The sequence below is a fragment of the Dipodomys spectabilis genome, unplaced genomic scaffold (assembly GCF_019054845.1).
Source record: "Dipodomys spectabilis isolate Male_0828 unplaced genomic scaffold, ASM1905484v1 ptg000178l, whole genome shotgun sequence".
NCBI lineage: Eukaryota > Metazoa > Chordata > Mammalia > Rodentia > Heteromyidae > Dipodomys > Dipodomys spectabilis.
In genome coordinates, this window is record NW_024870855.1 from 7,388,752 (window position 1) to 7,415,912 (window position 27,161).

General features: G+C 44.3%; 1 protein-coding gene across 2 annotated transcripts in view; it reads right to left on the reverse strand.

Moving 5' to 3' along the window:
• The window catches only part of LOC122120726 (engulfment and cell motility protein 1-like), a 135,457-nt gene that overhangs the window by 28,465 nt on the left and 79,831 nt on the right, over positions 1 to 27,161 (reverse strand). For both annotated transcript variants that reach the window (XM_042694952.1, XM_042694951.1), the window contains exons 6-11: positions 25,128 to 25,227; positions 18,669 to 18,820; positions 17,009 to 17,087; positions 12,931 to 12,981; positions 11,980 to 12,103; positions 10,363 to 10,494 (exon numbers count right to left, since the gene is read on the reverse strand). In XM_042694952.1, the coding sequence (XP_042550886.1) occupies positions 10,472 to 10,494; positions 11,980 to 12,103; positions 12,931 to 12,981; positions 17,009 to 17,087; positions 18,669 to 18,820; positions 25,128 to 25,227 (529 nt within the window). In that variant the 3' untranslated portion in view covers positions 10,363 to 10,471. The remainder of the gene's footprint in view (positions 1 to 10,362; positions 10,495 to 11,979; positions 12,104 to 12,930; positions 12,982 to 17,008; positions 17,088 to 18,668; positions 18,821 to 25,127; positions 25,228 to 27,161) is intronic.

Consider the following 27,161-nt stretch of genomic DNA (forward strand, 5'->3'; position numbering starts at 1 on the left):
CCGATTCAGTGCCTGCTTCAAATAACATCTTCAACAGTCCCTCCCTCCCCAGGAGGAGATGGGTGAAGTGCCCTGCACCTCTTTTATAGAAGCATCAGTCCCCTCCCCAAGATCTCTTTTCTCTTTCTTTTCTTTCGTTTTTGGGTAGTTCCCAGGATGGAACTCAGGACTTCTCACGTGTTACGCAGACATTCTGCCACCTGAGCCACATCTCTAGTCACCTTTTGCTCTGGTTATTTTTCATATAGGGTCTCACTTTTTTGCCCAGGCCAGCTGGAACCATGATCCTCCTATTTAAACCAAATATAAGCACACACCACCATTCCCAGCTTTTGTCTCTTGAAGTAGAATCTCACAAGCCTTATTTGCCCAAACCTGCGTAGGATTATAATCCTACTGATCTCAACCTCCCACATCGCTGGGATAGCAAGTATGTGCCACTGTGCCCAGCTGATGGATGGTTAATATGGAGTCTTGCCAACGTTTGAAGGCTGGCTACAAAATACAATTCTCCCAATCTTAGCCTCCCAAGTAGCTAGGATTACAGACAAGAGCTACCAGCACCCAGATAAATCTCACTTCTTTATATCACCACATTAAGGATTAGATTTCAACATAGTATTTAGGGGTGTGGGGGAGGAGCAAAAAGGAATAATTCCATCTCCTACAAAAAGCATTATTTGAGGTTCATCTCTATCATCCCCCCTCCACTAGGAAATCTCACAGGTTCCATGAACAAAGTCCTCATATTCCCTTGACAGATTACAAGGGCATTCCATAATCTGTATTTTTCTTATAATATATATAAACTGCCACCAGTGATTACACACGCACACACACACACACACACACACACACACACACACACACAAATACACATCTATGGTTTTGAATGGTAAGATCATTAATTTGATTCACTAATGTCAGGTTAGTAAGAACCATGCCAGGTGACCTATGCTGACACTGAAAGGACCTGGAGCTAGGACAGTTCCCAGCAGAGTCACCTATAAGAAGTAACAATGGAACTAGCTGGGAACTGTAGAGGAGAGAAGAGAGTTGGGAGGGAGAGAGAGGCATATACATGGAGGTCCAGAGTGACAGGAAGTTCACTAACAGTAATATCATGAAGGCCATGGTTTCTTCCTAACTCATCCCTGTGACTTCAAGCTCACTGGCACCATGCCCTAAATAATACATCTCCTGTAACTACAGTCACAAATCAATCAATTCATTAGTCTCTGGTACACTGGCTCTATTCTGCTTTGTGAACCACTGTCAACATGCCATACATGACCAACGGGAGGCCATCTTTCTCAGAGTTTCCTACAAATGACCAATGGAAGGCCAGACCTCTGTAATCCAAACTTTCCCTCCATGTCTGAGATACCGATTGTGGATTCCCAGTTGGGCCCACTAGACTGGCTCTTCTTCTATGAGACCTGCTCCCAATCCTACTTCCTGGGCTGGATCCCCTCAGATCAGTAGGTCTCCCCCTCCTTCCAGTGGCCTGTACCTACCCTCCTCCTTCCCCCTAGTGCTCAGGAGTGAAGGAGCAGCTGCAGGAGGGATGCAAGCAAACCTTTCTGGGGAGCTAAGAAGAACATGTCTTAGTAGAAGAGATCCATAAATTCAGAAATTAGGAAGGCCAAGAGAAGCTAAATCACAATGTCTTGCTTCAGGCGCCATGGAAAATGGGAGAAAGGCCAATTTTGGGGTTCCCTCGGAATAAAAAAGATGGGCATGCAGAACCTTGATCATCAAACCGGATCTTCCCTCATCACTTTGCTTGGCCTAAGAGCACCCATTGCAACAGCTTCTGCAGAGAGATGGAGGCCTTTCAGCCAGCAGCCTGGAGACAGCACAGCACACCAGGGCAGAGCTGGCCACACACTGGCCGTGCCACTTGCTGCCATGCACACTTGGGAAAGTTCCCAGAGCCCTTGGAAAATCAAAAGTGCATTTCTCAGTGAGAAGCAAGCATCATTCTGCTTCTGACCCCAGATAAGAATGGGGCCCTGCTCCTGCTGGGTTCAGATGGAGAATATCTGTTCAGTCCCTGGAGAAGCAAGGTTGGGCGTGGGGAAGAGCACAACCCAGGTGAATGGTCATATCATGTCCAGCAAGACAAACCCATGGCAATTTAAACAAGCCTGTGTTGGTTTTCTCAAAGATTCTGGGGGGAGTGTGTCCCTGGTGTCCCCTTAGAGGATCTGGGTGGGAAGGGGGAGGGACGCAGAAAAGACACACTTTTCAAAATAGCCAAGGCATGCTCTATTTGCTTCATCTGCGTTAGCTAACCAACTCAACAATGAAAAGCAAGTATGTCTGTAAGTCCTGATGCAACATGGCAGCCTTTGGGGGAGATCATTAACCCCTTGAAATGGTAAACCCACCTTCTCTCTCTGTCCCTCTGTCTCTGTCTCTGTCTCCATCTTTGTCTCCTCTCCACCCCAAATGAAAAGTGTGGTGTGATGCCCTCCTGGGGACAGTTCTTATGTCACCGTGAGATTCTCTGACAAGTTCTGTCCTTTCCTATTGGAAGATTTCAGTAATCTGAATTCCTACAGAGACCGAATGTCATGTCCACAATTAGAATCCCTCGCCAGGGAGTGGCTTGTGGAGTACAGACAGCATCCTCACAGACTCAAAGCACATACATCCGAGTGTATGTGTGGTGAGATGTGTAGGTACACACCACTCCCCCAAGATCATCTCACATAGAATTCAGAGCTCTGTAGGACATTTGGGCAATGCTGCATGCTTGGAACGATGGAAACTGAATAAAAACTACTGAGACTATAGCCAGGTGCCGGTGGCTCACACCTGTAATCCTAGCTTCTCAGGAGGCTGAGATCTGAGGATCATGGTTCAAAGCCAGCCCAGGCAGGAAAGTCCGTAAGACTCTTATCTCCAATTAAAAAAACCACTAGAAATCCAGAAGTGGCGCTGGTGGCTCAAGTGGTAGAACGCTTGCCTTGAGCTGAAGAATGCAAGGACAGCGCCAGAGTTCAAGCCCCATGACCGACCATAAAACAAAAACAAAAACAAAAACTACTGTGACTACATAAGGTCTCAGGATAAAGACAAATACAGAAGGCACAGGTCCAGGTGTCGTGGTCAGGGCCAAGGGAATCCTAAGTCTCTCATAGACCTTTTCTTCATTCTCTTTGTCTCAGCTACCCTCAAATGCCAACACTGTTCTCAAGGATGCTCAAATTCAAACACTGTATTCAGAGATGCTCAGGGCATCCTCCCAGGGCAACGAAGTTCCCATGGAGAGATTCTGGACACCTATGAAGCCCTGTCATCAGAACCAGAGGCCCATAACCTCTCATCCAAGTCCAGATCCTCACCAGACATACTGTTCCATACCCTTTTGAGAGAGTGTCACAAAAGCTGGATATGGTGTGGCACATAATCCTAGCACTCGGGAAGTTGAGGCAGGAGGGATATTAGTTCGATGCCAGCATGTGCTACATAGCAAGACTCTTCTCAAAAGGGAGACGTGGGAGAAGGTCAGCATGGTACAGTAAGAGGTAGGTAATTGTGCCGGTTAGTAAGTTACCTCCTACCACCGCCACATTTTAAAGGGTACTGAGTTCCTATGCCTCTTAACCTAAAAATGGAACAAGGAAGGACTTATCTGGGGAAAATTCCTACCCACGTGTAGAAGGCTAACGTCTCCATACTGTGAAGCATACCTGAGCTGCTCTTTGTAAGAGCAGCTGTGGGCTCCCATGCTTTGGCTACGCATGCCCCTTGTGGCCACAGAGCAGCTCCACTTGTGTCTCCTAGGATCCAATATGAGCAAACGGCAAAGTGGAACAAGGGAGGGAAAACCAGGAGCAGAAGAAACCTGGGGATCTACACATCTCATTTTCAATAACCAGCTCAGACTGGTTCTATCTGGAGTTGAAATTAATCACAGTTGTAAAAAAAAAAAACAAACCCTAGGAGAATGGAACTCGAGTATCATCCCAGCAATGAACTGTAACAAGTTTTCAGAAGTCCTTTCAAGTATTTCCTTAAAAAATATTGAATGTTTCAAAACAACAGTTATCCAAGTGTCCCCTCTGCAGGACACACAGGTTGTTGTGGAGTTTCTGGGATGGAACCCTTCCACTCTCCTGTTTCTCCCGTGTTCTTCGTACCCTACCCCTGCTGGGTAAGAGGAGAATCAACACAGCACAAAGGCAAAAGCACCAGACAGAAGCTGCCATCAGGGCACTGCAGGCCAGGTGAGCTACATCCAGAGTATTCACACTGCGAGTGGACAATGAGGCTGCAAGCTACTTGCCCCACATAGGAACAGACATTCCCAGGGCAGCTAGACAGCAAAGATGGGTCAAGGGGAAAAAAAATCTGTAAATATTCTAAATAGAGCTTGTGTGGGCACATATATATGTGTGTATACATGTATGAGTGTGCATGCATCTGCACATGTGTACATGTGTATAGATGTGTACATGTGTGCTTGTGTGTATATGCATGCACCTATGTGCATGCATGTATTGTGTAAATGTGTGTGTGTGTTACTGGGCTTTGAATTCAGGGCCTGTGATTGCTAGCCAGGCACCCTACCACCCCCTCTACCCTCTTTTTGCTTTAGTTATTTTTTTAGATAGGGTCTCACACTTGGACCATGATCCATTTACTTGTGCCTCTGGGCATTATGGATGTGAATCGCCATTCCCGGCTTGTTCTTTGAGACAGGCTCTCACTAACTTTTTTGCCTGGTAATTCTCCCATATCTGCCTTTCTGGTAGCTGGGAGTACAGATTTGTGCAACGCCAGGCCTGATCCGACCTGTGGCACTTTTGATTTCCCCACTGGCATCATTAGGAAATATGTTGACACTACCCTGGCTTCATGAGAGCCCTGGGCCAGAGCCCATCCAGCAGGGTCCAACCACAGGAAGTAAAGCTGGACATCAGTTCCAAAGTTCCTTTCTCCTACTGGCTACAACTTCCTGTGGCTGTACATTTCAGACACCTGCAGTCAACACATATGAAACCAAACAGACAGAGTACCATGACCTGCACAATGACACCAAAAACACCCAAGAAAGACATGACACACTTACACACACAGCGTGCAAGTCGCTACTTACTTTCCAATACGACCACCAGAATTCACACCCAGTATTCCCTGTCAGCAACTCTGGTTCACTGTGACTCCGTTTACCAGCCTGATCTCTCTAAGCCATCACTGGTATACATTTGGACTAGACTTTTTGCATTACCTGCTTATTTGTGCCATAGTTTGAATTCTGGGCCTCACACATTTGCCAGGCAGGCCCCTTAGTATGTGAGCTATATCTCCAGTTCTTTTTTGTTTCATTTAGTCTTCAGGCAAGGTGTTGCTTTACTCTCAAGCTTCAGATATCAATCCCCCGACTCGTGCCGCTCATGGAGCTGGGATGAGAGGCCCAGGGCACCACGGCCAACTTTTAGCGTTGAAATAGGGTCTCCCTGATTTTTTTCTCCAACCTGGCCTTGATACATAATCTTCTCATCTTTAACCTCCCTAGTAGCTGGGATTACAAGTGGGAGCTAATATACTCAACTATGCAAACTTTTAAATCCTCAAATATGTTTTCACTTTTGTTGTTTTCAATACTTAATGTTCAAATAGGTCTTCGATGCACTAGCTCATCCTGGAAAGCCCACTTGATGGGCTATGCCATGCTTATAAGGCTTCCAACAACAGCACAAGAGAAGTCACTGGGCGTGAAATTTAGGAGAGGGAAGAAGAGGCACACTCCACTGAATGGGTACCACTGCCTCCCTCATCCCTGCATCTTGGAATGCTTCTAATTCCAAATAGACACTGATGCAGGAGACTCTGAGGCCCATGAGTGGGTCCCTCAATTTCAAACCCCACAGGCTCCCAGGACAGCCTACAATGGAGCAGGCAACCCAGCCAGCACTGGGCCAAGGTCTAATGGCTGTGCTCTTGCACCACCTGGTGGCTGTTTAATTTCAGGTCAGTGTTATCTGTCAATGAAGCCAGACAGTACCTAGATCTCCTTAGAACTAGGTCTGCAGCATTTCAAATGAGCATGGGGGATGTGTGATCAGTTGAAGCATGGAGGAGGCAGCCAATCCTGAGATCAAGCTCCCAAGACAAGAAAGCTCTCACTGCATGTGCAAGGCGCTCCCCAGCATGAACCACACAGCAGCCTCTGCATGTCTGAAACCCTCTACCCAGTCCCAGAAAGGGAACCTTGGGCTTAATAACTGACTTCAAATGCTACACTTGATGGTCCCGTGCAGACATTTCCTACAGATCACTCAAGGGTCTGGAAGTCTAGGTAGCTAAAATTTATGCATTTGGGGGATTACAAACATTTTTCTTTGTAGTGGAATTTGCAAGTACAGGAATCCGTGAGTCATGAGGACTGACTGCATATCTCAAACCCTTCTGAATTTAACATTCTCCATTATCTTTCCCTCCCTCCCACAGCCAAATCTATTTGTTTATCTCCTTTGTGAACTGCCCCTGCCTTGGGGAGAGATGCTCACTTCCACTTTGAGCAAATCCAAAAGCTACCTGTGGCTTTTCTAATGTGTGCTCCCAGAGAAGAAGTGGAAAGGAACATGAGCTAAGTGCTCCTGAGAGTGAGGAGGCCCATCGGCTAACTACTCCCCAAAATGAGAAGGAACATTGACTAGGTGCTCCTCAGAGTGAGAAAGACCATCGGCTAAGTACTCCCTGGAACAAGAAGGATCGTAGACTAAGTGCTCCCTGGGTTGAGAAGGAACATGGGCTAGGTGCTCTCTGGAGTTGGACCATCAGCTAAGTATCCCCTGGAGTGAAGAGGGCCACTGGCCAAGTGCTCCCTGGAGTGAGGACCATCAGCCAAGTACTCCCTAGGCCCAGGCCCTATGCTGGCCACTAGTCCACAATCTCACAAGGTCTCCAATGATCCTAAACTCACAAAGTTGTTGCCAGTTTCACAGCTGAAGAAAACGAAGGGCACACAGGTTGAGGACAGACCACTGGCCCATGGGCCAGAAGGGAGACAGCTAAAATTTCAATCTAGATCCACTGGACTCCCAAGCCTGCTTGGAGGCAAAACAACATCATGCAAATCTCAAAAGGAATCTCTAATCTCAAACCAGGACAGTGAGTGGAAACAGGCAAGGTTATCTTGCTTGGTGAACAGAGAATCAGGCAGAACTCTACGTACAATTCCAGGGTGTCCCCGGCCTGCCCTGAGCCAGCTGACAGTGTTTCTGCCACATGGTCTGTAGGTAGAAGAGTGAGCACATGAGTTTGCTCCTAGTACTTAAGAAAGTTTGCCTGGCTGAGTGTGTAAAAGTGAAAGCAGCTTTCTAAAGTTATTGGCTTGCTGCCCTATAAATCATTAATCAACAGTCCTTCCAGTTTCTCAACTGTCTGATGCAAGATCTTGGCCTTGGGGAAGTTCTAAAACTAAAAGCTAAAAGAACATCATGAATATCTAAACTAACTATCTAAACTGAAAGAGTATCATATATAGTAATAATAATTTTAAAAAGAAAACCCTATGTCTCCTGTTGGTTATTGTCCGTTTGAGTTCTACTTTTTTTCCAAAATAACTTTACAAGTTGTTGCAGGAAAGTATGTGTTGGGGGGGAAAGAGAGAATTAGTCCTACAAATTCTACCCCTCCCATCTCCACCCTCTGGAAGTACTGGTTGTAAACTCAGAGCCTCATCTTTGCTTGCAAGCTACCACTGAGGCCATGCCCCCTGCTAGCTGAGCCACACCATTACCACTTGAGCCACACCCACAACATTAGAGGTTCAAATTATTCTACAGGCCAGAAAACCAGACCAAGTCGATGTCCAATGCAACCCTATATCACTCTTCATTCAGCACTCATGAGACAGGGCACCCTCCTGGCATAGAAAACAGAGACAGAGATGTCCCAACACCCTAAGTGAGTCATCTGACATAGACGGAGCCACACTGACTCATGGTAGAAACTGGTGATTTTATACAAGGACCAAGTCTGGAAATAAAAAGAGCTATCTACCCACTCCCTAGCCCCTTCCCATTTACAAGCCTAGGCCTGTTCGATCTTCACACCCTCCTTTCCCTATGACTCTGCTCTCTGCTGCCAATCATGAAGGACTAGAGCAGAAATACAATCAGCCCTGAAAATGGCAGACATTTTTGACATAGTTCGTGAGAAATCAAAGCCTTGAACTCTCTCTGGAAATTTGACTTGAAGAATATGGATTATGCAAACTTCCAGGGAATTTAGACATGCCTTGCTCAGGACACAAAAGTAAACTTAGAAGGCAGAGGAGTGAAGTCCCTTCTTCACCAGGCTGAATGTCTGGGAAAGAGCTCTGTCAGGTGAGCAAGAACAGCTTGGTCATCATCACAAATCTGCACCTGTCCTGTCAGTCATGACCCTATTCACCAGCATTTTTTAACTCCAATTCAACTAAACAGTCAAATGGAACTCCCAGGTCAAAATTCAGGATATGATAGAACAAAAATGATGTCAGAGTATCATTGCAGGGCAAGCCAAAAAGCTGTGTATGTCGTAAAAAAAAAATCCCTTATTAGGAAGGACATTGAGACTAACACTGCAAACTTAATTCTTAACTAAAGAGGTACTAAGGAGAGGATTTTAAGATAGTTTGACCATGGAATTACTAGATGTTTATTGGAAGCAACTGAGCCCTATGGAAAGCTTTGAAAGTATTTATCATAAAAATGAGTTTTATAAAGTCATCCTAATAATGTGATCAGGGTTATGTGTGCATAAATAATGGGTGCAGTACTGTAATTGCAGATGAGTAGGTGGTTTCAAAACACTGAGTCAGAAAAAATAAAAAAAGCTTAAGGACAGCACACAGCCCCAGGACTGCTACAAAAAAAAAAAAAGTTAAGGATTCTATTCAAAGAGAGAGGCAAAAGAATTGAATAAAGCTAAAATTTCAAAAACTTGATGAAAACTATGAACACACAGATCTAAGTACACAGCATGTGTGTGGGTCAGGTTGGGGGCAAAGGAAAAGACACCAAAAGTGATCATAATCAAGCCCCTCAGAGATTCTGAGGGCAGCAGAAAATAGCAACAGGAGAACAGCATATTTCTCATCAAAAGCAAGTGAGAAGACAGTAGGGCAACATTTTCAGGGGAGGGGAGGGAGAGGGGAGGCAGGGATTCAAATTAGAATCTTATGTGCAGAGAAAGTAACTTTCAAGTTTAGTTAACTTTCATGAGAAGAAACTCTCAGAAACAAAAGCTGACAGAGTATGTCACACAATAAGAAATTTAGGGAAAATCAGAACAGTTAGAAATGGAGACAGACATAAATAAAGGAAGACTTCTCAGACATGCCAACTACATGTGTAAGTGCATGGAAATTTTTCTTATGATTTAAGCCTTTTCAAAAGACAGTGGTTTAGGGGCTGGGAAGGTGGCTCAGTGGTAGAGCGCTTGCCTTGCATGCCTGAGGGCCTGGGTTCGATTCCTCAGCACCACATAAGCAAAAAGAAAAAAGCCGGAAGTGGCGCTGTGGATCAAGTGGTAGAGCGCTAGCCTTGACCTGAAGAGCTGAGGGACAGCGCCCAGGCCCAGAGTTCAGGCCTCCCCCCCCCCAAAAAAAAAAAAAGACAGTGGTTTAAAGTAAACTATAGGGCGGAATTTGTACTTTATATATAAAATTTATACTTTGTGTATGTATACATATGTAAGGATATACATATATAGTTTATGTATATAGTTTATGTACATATACATGAAGTAAAAAGTCTGATAAATTATAAAGTACAGAAGATAAGAAGTAGAGGCACATTCCTGTAAAGTTTTTATAACATGCATAAACTGGTGTTATTGAGGGGAAAAAAAGAGGCTGTTCTGGACACTTTAGATTCAGATTCACAGACTGAAAAAAACAAATAATCAACAACAACAAAAATGCCCAAAGGATAACAAGCATATTGGTGTCTTCAGCAAGACAAAGCTCTCAGGAAAACATAAATTGTACAAATCTTGTGATGTGTTACATACGTTCCAGGACTTGGCCTGTGTAAGTTATTCAGTCCCACACCAAATCGTAAGACGCATCCAGAACTGTCTCCATCCCTCAGCCCCATCTGAAGGAGCAGGTCTGAGGAAAGCCAATGCGTTCCAGACTGATTATTCTTGGCTACACTTAATCACCACCGAGTAAACAAACGCAGCACTCACTCACTCTTGTGCAACTTATTCCATCCCCTGCAGCCAGAAGAAACTGTCATGTGATGCTACTTAACATCTGGAAATGTGGAAGCGATTTTACAGAGCACACAAGGACCACACGCTTGTGGCAGCGGCTGAGGTCACCCGGGGAGTGGAAGGAGAGAACTCACTTACAATGAAGCCAAGTTTCTTGTAATCCCGGGTGTACATGGACTTGCGTTTCTCCAAGCTGCTGCTGCTATTATTAGGTTCAGTCTCCGCATCAAAAGCAATTCTTCGAAGTTCAAATATGATGTCTCTTTGAGCCTAGATTGAGGGAGGGAGAGGAATCTGCTGTCATTGTGCAAAGTGACATCAATTCTCTTTTTCTTCACCCCCAGAGTCCAAATGAATCATGCTTTAGAGTAAAAGAAAACCAGATAAAAGTCAAGCCATGTTCTAAATGAGAGCTGAGCACACTTTGCCCTTTGCCCCTCCCCCAGCTTCTCAAGCTTGGCATCTCTCCAGTGACCCCAGCTGCCATCTCATGTGGAATATTGGTAACCAGTTCCAGAGGCCTGGCCTAGATGAGGTCCTAATTGGGAAGGGAGGAAGTGAGGGGCGTAGGCTGAGGTAGAGTCTGGGAGGGCCCACTGCTACCTACAAAGCAAGAGGCTCACAAGGCCCGTGAGCAGTTCTGCAGTCGCAATGGATCTTTTACTCCACTAATCAAGGACACATCATCAAAACTAACAGGAAACCAAAATAAAAGGAAGATCCCAAAGAAGAACCAACCCCTGTGCCCTTCCTTGTCCATCCATAGTAAATGGATGAACACATGACATTCACATACAGCAGGAACAGAATTCCATAGTGCCGGTGGCTCAGGCCTGTAATCTTAGCTACTCACGAGGCTGAGATCTGAGGATAGCAGTTCAAAGCCAGCTCAGGTAGGAAAGTCCATGAGACTCTTATCTCCAGCTGACCACCAAAAAAGCCAGAAGTGGAGCTGAGGCTCAAGTGATAGGGTGCTAGCCTTGAGCACAAAACGTCAGGGACAGCACACAAAAATTGTGACCACAAGGACAAACCTTAAGGGTACTAGGTGGAGTGAAATAAGGCAGATAATAGGTGACAAGTGTTGCCTAGAATACTTCTGTGTAGCCACACCACAGCAACAGGAAGCAAAATGGAGCAAGCTGGCCAGGGGTTGCAGGATAGCTCAAATGGAGTTATTGTTTAGGGGACCCAGAAATTCAGTTTTGCCTGATGATACCTGGTAATGTTTTCATAACAATGTGAATATACTCAGTGCCAGTGAGCTTCCACTTTAAAATTACTCCCTTATTCACCAAACAAAAAACCACATGCATGTTCAGGGCCTAATGGAAGCCTTTATTTATTGCTAGCACTGGGGCTCAGACTCAAATCCCCATGCTCTTACTTTGCTTTTTCACTCAAGGCTTCCATTCTATACTCGAGCTATTCCACTTCCAGGTTTTTGCTAGTTAATAGAAGGTATGAGTCTCACAGATTTTCCTGCCTGGCTAGCTTTGAACCAGGCCCTTCAGATCTCAGCTTCCTATCTAGGATAACAATTGTTAGCCATCAGCACCCAGCTATGATCAATTGGTTTTATTATCTATAGGTATTCACCTATATTGAGAAGCCATATCCCCAAGCCCTAAGAAAGTAATACAATACTTATAGGATCCTCACAAACTCCAGGATTCAGAGTAGCTAGCAGAAAGATGGCTGGTGGCATTGCACTTTCTGTTTGTCACATGTTACTGCTGTTACATGCACACCTACCTGATCCTGGGGGTCCATTTTGGTCATCATCCTGTCTTCCAGGAGGTTGAAGGTGAGCACTTGGGAGAACATATAATTGGTGGGCCATCTCGTTGTTGATGGCCCGCTGGGCACGGATGACATGCAGCAGGAATACTTTGTTAAAATACTTACCAAAAAAAGAAAGGGCAGACCACAAACTAAACATCATCAACAGGCCCAAGTGGAGGCTGGGCAGTCTGCATCTAGATGCAACCAGGAATGAAGCCTGGTGGCTCACCCTTCAGAAGGAAAGCCAACATACATGTGAGCTCAGAGCTCTCCCTGATGACTCAGAGGCAGGAAAAGATCTACTGTGTGCAGAAGAGGAAACAGAGGGTGGGGAGGCTCTTAAAGGAAAGGGTCGGGCCCTGGCTCCCCCAGGTCACAGAGGGGCAAATGGTGTCACCACCATCATAGTCCCCTACCCACGCATCCAACTTCCAAGAACTAAAGCAACCTTGTTCCCACCCTACAGAAGCAAACTCAGTGCAGGAACACTGCCAAGAAGCCAACACCATCATGGCACAGGGAGCTACCTCTGTCTCAGTGCTTGAATCTCCAGCTCACAACTCAGTGAAAAGTAAACTGCTTTCCCCCAGAAAAACTGGGGCAGCACCATGGTGCTAGGTATTAGAAGTTGTGGAGTTCTGATTCCTTTCCTTGCAAAGCTAAACCGTATGTGTAGAAAACCACCACGGGAAGGCGGGCTCCAGCCCAGAGGCCCAATCATGTTATTTTTACTCCTACACTAGGTCTACTATGAAGGACGCTTCCTGTGGGACAGAAATGTTGATTCTGACTCTCAGAGCCCACCATCTTCCCTCCTTCCTAGTCCTACCCTTCACCAAACAGTGGAGAACAAAGTGCAGATCAGTCACAGAAGGGACACTAAAGTTGCACCAGGCCCTTCCTCCCCAGTTAGGTACTCACTGTTAGAATGATGGAACGCAGCTGCTTCTGAGCCAAAATATTTGCCATTTCCTGGGGAAGAAAAACACCCCACACAAAGGCTTTGGTTAGAAAGACAGGCATGCTTTTCCACACAACCAAGTGCCATTCTTCCCGTGTGCTTCAGGGCTTGGATATCAGCAGTATTTCTTAGAAAACTGTGGCCTTGGAAGGCACTAGTATTCCATGATAAGGCTGGATATTCCATTTGGATTATAAAAGCCAAGTACAAAGGCATATATATATGAATACATATACATACATATATGTATGGAATTTTTTTCCTTCTAGAAAAATCACTCTCCAGAAACTAATGGTTTTCCACTCAAAAAGTGCATCAGAGGCTGGGCACCAGTGGCTCATACCTGTAATTCTGGCCAGCCAATCAGATGTCTTAGACCTGAGAATCTGGTTCAAAGCCAGCCCCAGGAGACTGGAATTATCTCCAATTAACCAGCAAAAAGAAGAAGTGGGGGTGTGGTTCAAGTGGTAAAGAGCGAGCTTTGAGCTGTTGAGTGGGTAGAGGAAGGACCCTGTACCCGCTTTTCTTAGATTGTATGAAGATGACCAGACAACACACACCCACAGCAAGGACATCCTGATGTTGGAGAACCATCACCCTAAAATCCCTAACTCACCTAAAAGCAAGTTCATCTACCTGCGTGCAGAACCAAGGGCAAATGGCATACACCCCAGAGCTGGATCACCAAGCTATGCAAATGAACCACATGGGGTTTCAGATGGACAAATATCTGGCCAGATGTGATGCTGTGGAATTCTCCCTTGGCTTCTGCATGATATAAGTTGTGCTCCAGCCTCTCCTGTCCTCAGCAGAGTACTTGAGGATGGTTTTATGAAATGAAATGATTCACAGGCCCTCTTTGGAAGGAATAAGGGAGAAATTTCATAGTCAAGCCACATCCTTGGGACACACTAAGAAAAAGTCAAAATACTGCTCATATGCAGGAAGACACTAGAATGCCAATCTGTGCTGGGGATTTTTTTTTTTCGGTGCTACGAGTTGTATTGAATAGAGAAGAAACTAAGCTACAATGAAAAACAACAACAGAACCATGATATCTACTAAGGTGCAAATAAATGTACAGAAAGCCAGGGGAGCGAAGAACATGAGGAAAGGAACTTGAGGGGATGCAGGGGGTACAGGCAGGATGGATGAGGGCAGACTGAGACAGCAGGGTCCACAGAGGGAACATGGGTGACTTACAGTCAGAGGACACTCAAGGATGTCAACATTGTTGTCTACATCAACCTAACGGTGCCAATGCCACCACAGAAAGGAGAGCAAGCAAGAGAGAAGAAGGGATGGAAATTCAGAGCTCTTGGCAACTTTGATGCAATGCCCTGCCAACCCACTGCCTAGGGAGGACTGTGAACACCTTTTACAGTTATATGGGAACAGAAGACATAGAAATGGAAATCCATGATCAGGTCATCTTCCTGCCCTCAAAAGCAAGAAAGCAAAGGCAACCACATCTTGAGACACAAGCTGAAGGCAAGCCCAGAAAACACCATCGGCCATCTCTACTACATGATTCTTCCCCAGCTAAATACAGTAGCTCTTGGGTGAGGGTTGATCTGGCTTGGTTACGTTTGATTTCTTTTGGAGCAGGTAACAAACAAATAACCGAAAGGACCTCTATACATATATCTCCAATATTGCTTTTTATAAACATTGTATTCCTTTTGCAAATGAAAAGTGCAGCCCAATAGTCACCAAAAAAAGAAAATTAAAAATATGCTTTGTGCTCCTATTTCAGCTATAGGTTAATATGATTTTATAACATTGAAATGATAGAAATGTAGATATAATTACAGATATACATAGACAGCCACAAGACAGTCGCCAATAGTTAGAAGGCTATTTCCTGTCCAACAGCTACTAGTCATTGACTATCTACTTACAAAAAATATATATACATATACATATACATGCATAAGACTGTGTGTTCTTGGGGGCACAGTGGACTCCATGTGCTTCTTTGTATCCCAAGTTCCAGGCATGATATTCAGCAAACAGAAGATGACAATAAATATTTCATTAAGGAACAACTGAATATTTGATAGTACTCTCCTAAGTAACAGAAGCTAGAACAGAGAGAAAACAGAAGTATCTTTGTGAACATGAGAGATATCTGTCTTAGGGAATAGTTTGAGTAAACATGAGAGTCCATGGGGAGATTTTCATAGCACTGAAATGACAGAAACATATAAATATATACGGAATGATGTCTACAACATAGTTTTAATCTTAACAGCAGTTTTCTATAAAGACAGTACATGTAGTATGCCGAGTGTTGGTTAAAAATACAAACAAAACTCTGGGCTGGGGGAGTGGCTCCATTGGTAGAAAGTGAACATCATTGAACAAAAGCATTAGATATCAAGTTCGAGTCCTGGTCTCGGACCAAAAACAAAACAAAAGACACAACTAGGCAAATATTTGCATAGAACAAAGCAGGATGACCCACAGCCATGGAAAGTACATGGGTACTACAAAATTGTAGCAAGTCTCTCTTTGGGAAGGTAATGAAAGAAGCTTTCACACTTCTTTCCTTTTGGTCTTTCTTTTTTTAACTTTTTTTAAAACCAACTCTTTTAAGTAAAAATATAATTAAATTTTAGGAACTACAAATACAGCCCAATGCCTGTGCTCATGGATATAACCCAAACTATTTAGAAGTCTGAAATATGAGAATCATAATATCAAATCAGCCTGAGTAGAAAAATCCCATTGACTCTTTTTTTTTGGGGGGGGGGGGTCCGGTCATGGGGCCTGAACTCTGGGCCTGGGTGCTGTCCCTCAGCTCTTCAGCTCAAGGCTAGCGCTCTACCACTTGAGCCACACCACCCCTTCCAGCTTTTTTTCTTTTTGCTTATGTGGTGCTGAGGAATCGAACCCAGGGCCTCAGGCTTGCAAGGCAAGCGCTCTACCACTGAGCCACCTTCCCAGCCCCTCCCATTGACTCTTATCTTTACATAATTGGCAAAATGCTAGAAGTGGAGGTATGGCTCAAGTGGCAGAGCTTGGAAAGGCCCAGCAGGGAAACAAAAACAAAACAATGATGAAACCATGGAAATGTAACTCCTAGAAATGAACCAACAATCCTAAATGGAAAGCAAATCAGAATCCCTCACATTTAATAACTGATATTAAAATCCTTGGAAACATGAAGATAAGATAAATAGGATAAATAAAGTCTGATTCTATGCACAGCGTTGAGTAGCAGGTTAGCTTTCTACACTCTTGTGAAAAAATTTCCTGGCAGATGCCATGATCTTCCTAGTGAACTCTCCTATGGCAGTGAACTGTGGTCAGGGTAATACATTCTATGTTATACAGGCAGAATTTTAAAAAAATTAATGGTCTTTGAGGACTAAGCTAAATTCCAAAACATACCAAAATTCTTTATTCTGTTCCTTCCCCCTACTTGAGAAAGAATCAAAGAATTTATAGTCCAAAGAACCCCAAAAGTTAGGTTTTTTTCTGTGTACCTTTAAGGGATTCTCCCTCCCCTCTATACACAAAGATACAAATGAACGGCTCAGTTCCCCCACCCATGACCCTAAGGGTCAGAAGATTTAGGACCAAGCAAGAGCACCTCTCATACATGAGCATGGTGATCTCCACCGCAAGCATCATCTTCAGCTGCCCCCTCTCGTTCTCTCGCTTTCCCATCTACTGTTCTCCTGAGCAGGCAGGACACCTCTGAAAAATGGGGACGACACCTCCCTGGCCTTGGTGAATGACTAGATGACAGAAGACCCTGGGGGCTTCCACCTCAGAGGCCATCACATCCGCCAGGCTCCCAGCTTTGTGTGCTCTGAGATTTTAGGGAAGGGTTCTTAGGGCCAAACACTCGTTTCAGTCAATGGCTTACCCAAGTCTCCACCTCCTCCCTCCCCTACACCCTGCTTGGTGACATGGCAGGAGCCAGAGCCACAAAGCAGCCCTCCAAGACCCCCAGAGAGGAAGGAGAAGGCATCCTCTGCACAAACACTTCCCAACCCTGGACACAAAAACGGAAGCAACACAGCGCACCTGCCTGCGCTCGTCAGCAGCTTTCAGGAAGAGTGCGTTGATGACAGCGATGGTATAGGTTTGAATTTCCTGATCGGTTCTGCAAAATTAAAACGGCAAAAGAACTCAGATGAAGTGAGCCAGCCCAGAGGGAGGCCATAATAAACCTCATCATTACACAGAAACATGGCTCCTCCCACAGGGAGAAGAAAAGGGAGGATCCTCTGTAGACCTGTAGTGAGCACTGAGAGCAGACTTCCAGCACCCCTAAGCTGGAAACAACAGATGCACAACTGCTATGAGTGACCACTCAGTGCTGAGAGCAGTATATGTACAGGGGTGAAACTCCTCTGAACAATTAACCGACAGTTTAATATCAGGAATATAAGGAAGCTAAGTAGAGAGAGGAAGGGTAGGTAAATACAGTCACAATTTTCAATGTACACTTGTGAAGATGGACCCAGAAAACTTAAGGGGATGAGTGGGGCTGGGAGAGATGGAAGAGGTGACACAAACCAAGATGTTGCACACTCATAAATGGCCGGTTGAGGGCTGGGAAGGTGGTTCAGTGGTAGAGCACTTGCCTTGCATGGGAGAGGCCCTGGGTTCGATTCCTCAGCACCACATAAGCAAAAAGAAAAAAGCCGGAAGTGGCGCTGTGGCTGAAGTGGTAGAGAGCTAGCCTTGAGCTGAAGAGCTGAGGGACAGCGCCCAGGCCCAGAGTTCAGGCCCCACGACCGGACCCAAAAAAATAAAAATAAAAATAAAAATAAAAAAAATTAATTGGCAGGTTGAAATGAAACTCCTTCAAATAACTACAATAAAAGATTCCTAGTGAAGAGTTACAGTGTGGCTCAGTGGTAGACTGTTTAGAAGCCTAAAGCCTTAGTTCAGTTCTATCAAAAGAGGGCGGGGGGGGGGGGGGAAGACTGCTTGAAAATGTCTAGCATAAAATTTCTAATGAATTCTGAAGGTGTTCATGATATTACAGAAAACATTATACAGTTAGGTCACCCTCGGTTAAGAACTTAGGAGAACAAATTGCTTTATGCCTTAAAAAGAAAAACTCTACTGATAGCCACAAAGACAGGTTAAAAGCCGAAGGTTTTCCCAGGGCAAGGGGCCATGGACAGAGCAATGCCAAGGACAGACAAAGCAGTCCTCAAGGATAAGAAGCCACCTTGCCATGTCAGTGTAAGGGGAGAGAGAGGTGCATGACTCACCATAAACCAAGGCTGCCAGGTGTGGTGACATACTATAATCCTGGCTACTCAGGAGGTAGAGATCAAGAGGACCAAGGTTTGTGGCCAACACAGACAAAAAGTCATCAACTCCTACATCTTAACAAATAAGCTGGGCTTGGTGGTTCATACCTATAACCCCAGCTAGGCAAGAGGCCATAGGAAAGAAGATCACTGTCCAAGATCAGCCTGAGCAAAAATGCAAGACTTTATTGAAAACAAAAACAGATAAAGGAAAAATGGGCTGGGTATGGCTCAAGTGGTACAGTAAATACAACCGAAAAAAAAAAAAGGAAAGGGATATTTGTTTGTATATTTAGTAGAATAGTACAAAATAATTTGCAGGCATCTCTGTGGCTGTCTGTGGGAAGCCCCTCTCCAAAGAGAAGAGCTCCCTCCCCAGAGATAACAACCTCTCCCCAGGAGAGCAGCATGCTTACCCTTGAAGATGAGGAATGAGTTGGCCAATGGTGATCTCTTGTGCCACCTTCTGGTAGAGGTCATGGCTATTGAGCACCATGGACTCCAAAATGGCCAAGGACCACTGCAGGATTGAGATGTCCATGGCCGACTTGTTCACAAAACTTGCTATCTGAAAACCCAAGAAGTACATCATTGATGGCTCATAGAGTCAACAGGGAAAGGAGGAAAAAAATTAAGCACATCAGGAACTCAGCGAGGATATCTGATTCTAAGGATGGAGCATAATTCAAAGTAGCAAGAAATACACCCAGTCACCATTGAGATTGGTGACATCCTACCAAACACAAAGAAACCTCTCTTACAATCACTGATACCCGGACATTTCTTTACTGGGTATCTTCAAAGAATTATTCTGCCTGGTTTCCCCCAGACTATTGTGTTCTGAGTTTCAGCTTTCCAAAGCAGACAATTTTATCATGTACATTACACGGACTGGCCCATTTCTCTGAGGGGATAAATTCAGTGTAAAGCACAGCCATTCCTCTCCCCTCCCCAGGCTGCTCCTTCCTTCCTTCATTCATTCCATCCACAACTCGTTATGTTCTGATACACATACAAATCACACCCATCAATGCAATTCAAATGGCAAGTTTTCAGCAGCTGGCTATTCCAAATTATAAAGATGAGAAAGTAGAGGAGGGGGAGGAAGTGGAGGAAGAGGGGGAAGAGGAGGAGGAGGAGGAAGAGGAGGAGGAGGAGGAGGAAGAGGAGGAGGAGGAGGAGGAGAAAGAAAAGAGGGAAGAAAACCTCTCCTTCTAGGGTTAAAAAAATTATCATCTCCCCGACAGGTAGTAAAAAGAAAACTCTTTAAATTAGCAGTGCTAAAAAAATGTAATAGTTTCAAGTTCTCAAATGCATTCCCTAAGGGGAAATCAATCCTTGAATCCCTAACTACAACCAACCACAATATAATAGGAAAGGAAAATAAGAGAAGGGTTACAATAATGGAGCAAGGCAGCCCAGACACATGGTTACCATAAAGGTTTTATTTTAAACATCTCATTAAGATTTACTACAATCTGTTGACAACCCACACTAAAAAGGCCATTATTGTATCAACATGATGGCTTTCTTAAAAGCTAAAATAATGATTTTGTGACAAGTAACCACTCCCTGAGTCCCACTTAAACACAAATTTATCCCCTTCTGTGGTCCGGTCAGGCCCTCCCCTCAGACTCCCTCCTTCCCTAAAGGGGTGAAATGCCAGTGTACACACACCATTCTAGCTACCATCCCATGTCTGCAGTCCACACCCTCCATATGGGAGCCAGAATGGGGGAACAGATCCAAACAGGAGCCTACCTCAGATCTCCACACCCCACCTGCCTCACTTCATTTATACCTCAGTAGGTAAGAAAGAATGAGGTGAAGAAAAACAGGAGTGTGCCTGGTTTCATGTTCCAAAAGGCAATCATTTTACTATAGGAACTGCAGGAAAGGCATGAGGATGTTAACAATCCTTAAACCACTGCTTTGGCTCTTCTCCTGCGAATGTGTTTATTGTCCCAGGCAGGTGTCAGCTCTGCTCCTCACATCTGCTGCAATTTAACAAGCTCTCTACAGGGCCTACCAAGGGAAGCCTACTGACAAAAATCCAATGGCCATCATGCTCTGCCCTGGGTTTTAATGTAAATTACATCTTTTCTAAGAAGAGTGTAAATGCCTGAATCCGCCCCCCCCCCCCCCCCGGCGCCTCCATTCATTTTCATTGTTCCAATGTAATTCTTTTTTTAAAAATAAATTTTTATGCCTCTACTGGAGCTTGAACTCAAGGTCTGGATGTTATCCTTCACTTTTTACTCAAGGCTGGTGCTCTATCATTTGAGGTACAGCTCCACTTCAGCTTTTTATTGGTTAATTGGAGAGAAGAGTCTCTTTCCTGACAGGACTGGCTTCTAACTGTGATCCTCAGATCTCAATCTCCTGAGTAGCTAACATTACAAGTGTGAGCCGCCAGGGCCCAACTTGTTCCAGTATAATTCCTGACTCTGGCATAAGGAAAGTGAAAAACCCACAAGAAAGTTCATTGATCGGAACTTCTTAACTTTCTCTCTACCAAGGGCTCTTCCTCATTGCTCGCTCCCTTCCTGCCTCTGTTTATAGAATCTGGATGTGACAAAAGTCCAGGGGTCTCACACGTGAGCACCTCTTGCTAATTTTATCAAGCCCCCACTACCAACTCCCAGCCCTCAGTGATAAGCATTCCTGGTTCCACACAGCAAGTCCTCCAGAGACACCAAGATGAGCAAGACCCACAGGTATTTCATTTAAAGCAGGGACAGATTAAAAAGCACTGACTATGAATTACTCGAAGTAAGCATTCTCAGTATCTAAATGGCTCCATTTGGTTATTCCAACAAGGCCAAAAATTAAATGGCATGAAAAAGTATCATTGTAGTCTTACTCTTCCCTTCCTAACTGCCACACTTTTTCAAGTATCCATACTCATTAAGTGCTTAATATCCTCAGTAACATGAGAATGCATTTGAGATATTTTTCTTTGGGGCACAAATTCAGTGGATGTAGTCGTTGGAATCTTTTCTGTAGAGTGATTGCTGGACACAAGCACCACCATGTTAAGAATAGCTGCTACCAACTCACAAGAAGCTATTTTAACTATGCCACTTCCCTTGTTTTCCTCACAACTTCTGGCTTCAGTCAGGAGTCCTGGTCTCAGTTGATGGCTCAGATAAACTTTTAACCCTTTGCAAACTAATCATTCATTCAAGATTGTGACACTAAGTTCTGACCAAATGAACAAGGATTGTCATACAGTAGAGATAAGACAGCTGCGCAGATATCCCGCCACTTGCTTACTTGGCATCCTGTCAGCATCATGACCTTCTGTGGAAGAAAAACCTCGCTGAATTCCTTTTGAGCAGGTGTCCTGATTCCTGTGTGGTACTCTAATATCCTGAGATATTTCCAACGGTACATACACACAACATGGGCCCTCCAGTCCATTGCATCCTTGGGTTCCTAAAACACCATCTTTTCAGTTTCCTCTCTGCTCAACTGTTCACCTCACCAAAAAGAGCTGTGTATGGTGATGTACCCATATGATCCCAGCTACAATGGCTGCATAGGTAGCAGGATCTCACCTTGTGAGCCAAGGTAAGCCCTGGGCAAAAATGGAAGACCTTAGCTGGTTGAGTAGCTAAGTGGTAGAGCGACCTGCCTGGAAAATAGGAGGTCCTGAGTTGAAACCCTAGCACTGCCAAGACAAAGAAAGAACAAAAAAGTGCTAGGCCCTGTCTAAAACACAATGAACAGGGAAACGGGGACTGGGGACATGGTTCCAGTAGTAATGAGCCTGCCCAGCAAATGTGAGACTGAGTTCAAAACCAGTACCACCAACCACAAGCAAAACAAAGTAATCCCGAAATCAGAGAATTACTTAGGCCAGTTTTCAGAAGCTGAGGAAGTAGATCTCAAAATTCTCATACATTATCAAGGCAGAAGAGAACCATGGGGCTGCATGGTTGATTTTAAATCATCTGGCTGAGGTTCATAAATCTCTCCAAGTTTTAGAAGACAAAATACTGAAGCCCAATGGCTAAATGTTGTCTAGGCAGTGAAATCATCTGATCTTCCCAGCAAGCCAGAGCCTCCTCAAAACAAAGGCCTCAGGGGAATACGTAGGAAACTTCCCTTCCAAGAGAAGGTACTAGGGCCATGCTTGGCTAGAGGAAAATCAACTCAGAACACAGGAAGTCTTCTTTCTTTTCTCTTCAGGCCTTCCTTCTTCTAAGTAGCCAAGTCATTAAAAAGCAACTCCATAGCAGGGTGCCAGTTGCTCACTCTTACAATCCTAACTATTCAGGAGGCTGAGATTTGAGGATCATAGTTTAGAGCTAGCCCTAGCAGGAAAGTCTGTGAGACTCTTATCTCTACTAAACTACCAGAGAAAGAAAAAGAAAAAGAAAAGAAGGAAGGAAGGAAGGAAGAAGAAGGAAGAAGGAAGGAAGGAAGGAAAAGAAAGAAAGAAAGAAAGAAAGAAAGAAAGAAAGAAAGAAAGAAAGAAAGAAAGAAAGAAAGAAAGAAAGAAAGAAAAAAAAAAGAAAGAAAGGAAGGAAGAAAGGAAGAGGAGGAAGGAAGGAAAGAAGGAAGGAGGGAGGGAGGACAGAAAGAGAGAGAAAGAAAGAAAGAAAGAAAGAAAGGATTGAAGGAAGGAAGGAAGGAAGGAAGGAAGGAAGGAAGGAAGGAAGAAAGAAAGTAAATAGGGAGGGAAGGAGGGAGGGATGGAGGGAGGGAGGGAGGGAGGGAGGGAGGCAGGCAGGCAGGCAGGCAGGCAGGCAGGCTGGCTGGCTGGAAGTGGAGCTGTGGCTCAAGTGGTAGAATGCTAGCCTTGAGGGAAAAAACCTTAGGGACAGAGCCCAGGCTCTGAATTTAGGCCCCAGGACTAGCACAGAAAACAACAACAACAAAACAAAACAAAAAAAAGCTACAATATAGTAGCATCAAGGGCTTCCATGTTCCATGGCATTTAGGAAATAGTGTTAGTTCTTGCAGCTACAATTTGTAAACTCAAATCTAAATGCACACATAACAAAGAGAACAGACATGGAGAGCAGGCTGGCAAGGAGAACAATATTTCTCCAAAGTACTCTGAACTTGGCATTGATCAGAAGCCAACTCAAGATCACAGAGAGAAGCACCTTTTGTCAGTGCTTTTCCTAATTATTTTTGTCAAGATAAAGCTCCATTTAAAACATAGAGGCCAGCACAAATCTGGGGCTGTCAGGATGCTGAATACGGTCCAGCTAATGAATAAAAAGTGAACCTTACCCAAAAACTGTAAGTAATTTTCTAGTGACTAATTTTCAAAGTCATATAAGAGACTTTTTTTGTAAGTGGCAAGGCAAAGGAAATGAGGAAACAGGAACAAGTTGCTTTTAAAAAAATATATCCAATTTTTAAATTTAGTTTGCTTCCTGAGAATTAAAGTGGGTTTCTGAAAATTTCACTTCAGTAAAGGCAAACCATTTTCATTAGAAAATGGAGCAGCTGCCATGCTCTCCCATCATTTGAAGAAACCCAGCTCTCAAGTGAAGTTTTTGACTTGACACATTCCCATCTCTGCCCATTCTTCTACCTGATTCCTTGGGAAAGAAGAGCCAGTCAAAAACGCCCCTCAGTAGTTGAATGGATCAAGAAAATGTGGTATATATACACAATGGAATTCTATCCCTCCATCAGAAAGAATGACATCGCCCCATTTGTTAGGGAAAGACTTGGAAAAAATTATATTAAGAAGTAAGCCAGCCCCAAAGAAACATAGGTCCCAAGGTTTCCCTTATTTGCAATAACTAGTATATGTCTGGGACAAGCAGAAAAGGTCAGAAAAGATGATGTTAAGCAAAATGAACCCAAAGATAGGGACACAAGTGGTTTTTTTCTTCCTTGCTAGTGTTTCTAACGTATTTATAAGGTACCATATGATTTTTTTTTGTTGCTTTGTATGTCCCTCCCCCACGGTCTAACTTCTGTTTTCACTGTATTTGGTGTTGGTATAATTTGGGGAGGGAAGGAGAAAAAACAAATTGTTTAAATAGGGATACAGATTGACCCCTTGCAACAATGAGATGTACAAGACGCTATGTCGAAAAACAAACTACAATTTACGCTGAGGAGGTGGGAGGGAAGGGATGGTAGGGGAAAAACAAAGGAGGAGGCAACAATGCTGGATAAGAAATGTACTCATTACCTTGCTCATGTAACTATAACCCCTTTGTACAGTATTTTCACAATAAAAAAAACTGTAAAAAGAAAAAGAAAAAGAAAACTTGCCCCTCTGACACAGACATGAAGTGCCTTACATTCTTTCTGAAGTCAATGTATACTCAAGAAAAATGCTAATTGTTATCATTAGGAATAAAGTTTATCTTAAATGAGGGGGGAAAAAAAGTGGTTAATACCTGAAATCTTTCTTACACCAAGACCATGAGTCAGCAGGAAGGACCCTACCTAACACACCTGAACCAGACCCTCAGCCTCCTCAGTTCCTCATTAAGCCCATGAGTGCTGGACATCAGCTTCCTTTGCCTCTTTCCCTGTTGCTGAGCATGGGGTTGGGGATGGATAGTGAAGATGGCAGCTCGGCCAAGTTCTTGAGTTCTGAAGCCATGCGTAGCGCATCCGAAGACACTGTGTCCTTAGCAACAACACAGTTTCCCTTAACTCTGGGTTCTCATCCACACAACATTTTATGTTCTCTGCAGGGACAAAAGGTCACTTTCACCCAGAATGTTCAGAGCCCCACATTTATAGGCCTAGTTAAAACACACCCATGCACACACTCACCCCTATCTTTTAACATAACCCAAGGAAACAATGATAAAATAATCCTCAAAGCAGAGAATGGTACCCGTGAAAGGAGGGAGTGATGGGAGCCTAGGAAAGCAGTTTGCATTTACCTTCTTAATGAATGCCACCGAAAACGTGTCCCAAGACACGATGCCATGATCCATGAGCTCTACAAAGGCCATCAACGTGAAGGACAGCATGTCCCCAAAGCTGTAAAACATAGGGGGGGGGGAACACAGAGTCGATGCTGGGCAGTGGGGAAAGTGCACAAGTGAGCCAGCTTTAGGAAGCAGACCTAGACCGCTGGACAAGCAGCTGGGCAGTCAGACCCACTCCACTGGACAGCAGCTGGGCAGAGTCAACAGCTCAAGTGCCAGGCTGGCAACAAACAGGACAGGAAGGGACAGGTGCTTGCCGCCAGCCAGGGAGCTGAGAAACACGGAGCAATTCACTTGCCCTCTCTGAGCCTCTGTGCTCTCAGCTAGGAAGTAAATAATGGCAAGTCTTTAGGTAGCACACTCAATAAAGTTGGTAGCATATCAGTATTCAGTAAGGAGCATCTCAGTCAGTGAAAGTTCCTAAATGCTCCCTTTATAAGCCAGAAGAATCAAGAGGGATAATCCAAAATGACTCAATTAGCATAACAGCCCTTAGGTAAGGATTCAGAGCCTCTGTATTTAACTTTAACAAAAATGGCGTAAGCATGATAAATAAGCACATTCACCTTGATGTTACAATGGCCAGCATCCTGTCCTGAGTTAATGGGTTTCAGGGACTATCTATGATGATTGTATTATGATTCCATATACTGGGTTTGCTGATCCCATCATTCATTAGGGGGGTCTGATATGTGGTTTATAGATTCAGAGCAATTAGGGGATGCTATGGTCTGTGTAAATCACAAAGTCCTGCGTGTTCAAGGTGCAGCTCTGGTGAGAGGCAATGGAAACTGTAGGAGGTGGGGCCTAGTAGGAAATCTTTAGGTCACTGGGGGTGCGTCCTTGCATAGGTCTTAGAATCACTCTTTTTATCTTTCTGGCCATGGAGTAAGGGCTTTCAGTCCATCATAATGAGCTGCCTCACACAAAGCAACAGGGCCAGCCCATCATAGGCTAACACCTCTAAAATGTGAGCCACAATAAATCACCTCTGGTTGTAAGTTAACCTAGTCATGTACTGACTATAGTGATGGAAAGTTGCCTATGACCAGAGGGTGGGGAGGCAGGGGAGGGGATGTTGAGGAGGAAGAAGAGCCATCTTTGTAAAATACTATCCTCAGAGGTTCATCCTAGGTTCTTACAATTTCAAAAACATTCTTAGCCATTTATACATCTCAGAAATTTTCACTCTTATCATAAATTTTCATCATCATCATCATCATCATCATCATCATCTATAGTAACTCCAAACCATCAAGAAACTCTCTACCAGCAGATAGAATTATAGGATTTCTATACTACATTATACAATAATACAGATTCCTACACTCAGTTACTTTTTTTTGTTGTTGTTGTTGGTCATGGGGCTTGAACTCTGGGCTTGGGCGTTGTCCCTCAGCTCTTCAGCTCAAGGCGAGCGCTCTACCACTTGAGCTACAGCGCCACTTCTGATTTTCTAGTGGTTTATTGGAGATAGGAGTCTCATGGTCTTTCCTGCCCTGGCTGGCTTTGAACTGCAATCCTCAGATCTCAGCCTCCTGAGTAGCTAAAATTACAAGCATGAGCCACTGGTGCCCAGTAGTTACTTTTTTTTTAATGAAGCTGGACATTACAATATTTTTTTTGGGGGGAGGTCCGATCGTGGGGCCTGAATCCTGGGCCTGGGTGCTGTCCCTCAGCACTTCAGCTCAAGGCTAGCACTCTACCACTTGAGCCACAGTGCCACTTCCGGCTTTTTTCTTTTTGCTTATGTGGTGCTAAGAATCGAACCCAGGCCTCAGGCATGCAAGGCAAGTGCTCTACCACTGAGCCACCTTCCCAGCCTGGTCATTACAATTTTTAATCTAGAGGATCAGACATCCCATTATTGCTATATCACAAAGTCTGCTAACAGATTCAGATTTGGATTTAGGTTTATATTTCTTTTAAAAAATAGCTTCACAGTATTCCTTCCTGCTATTCTTCTACTCAGCCCAGTCTCAAAAT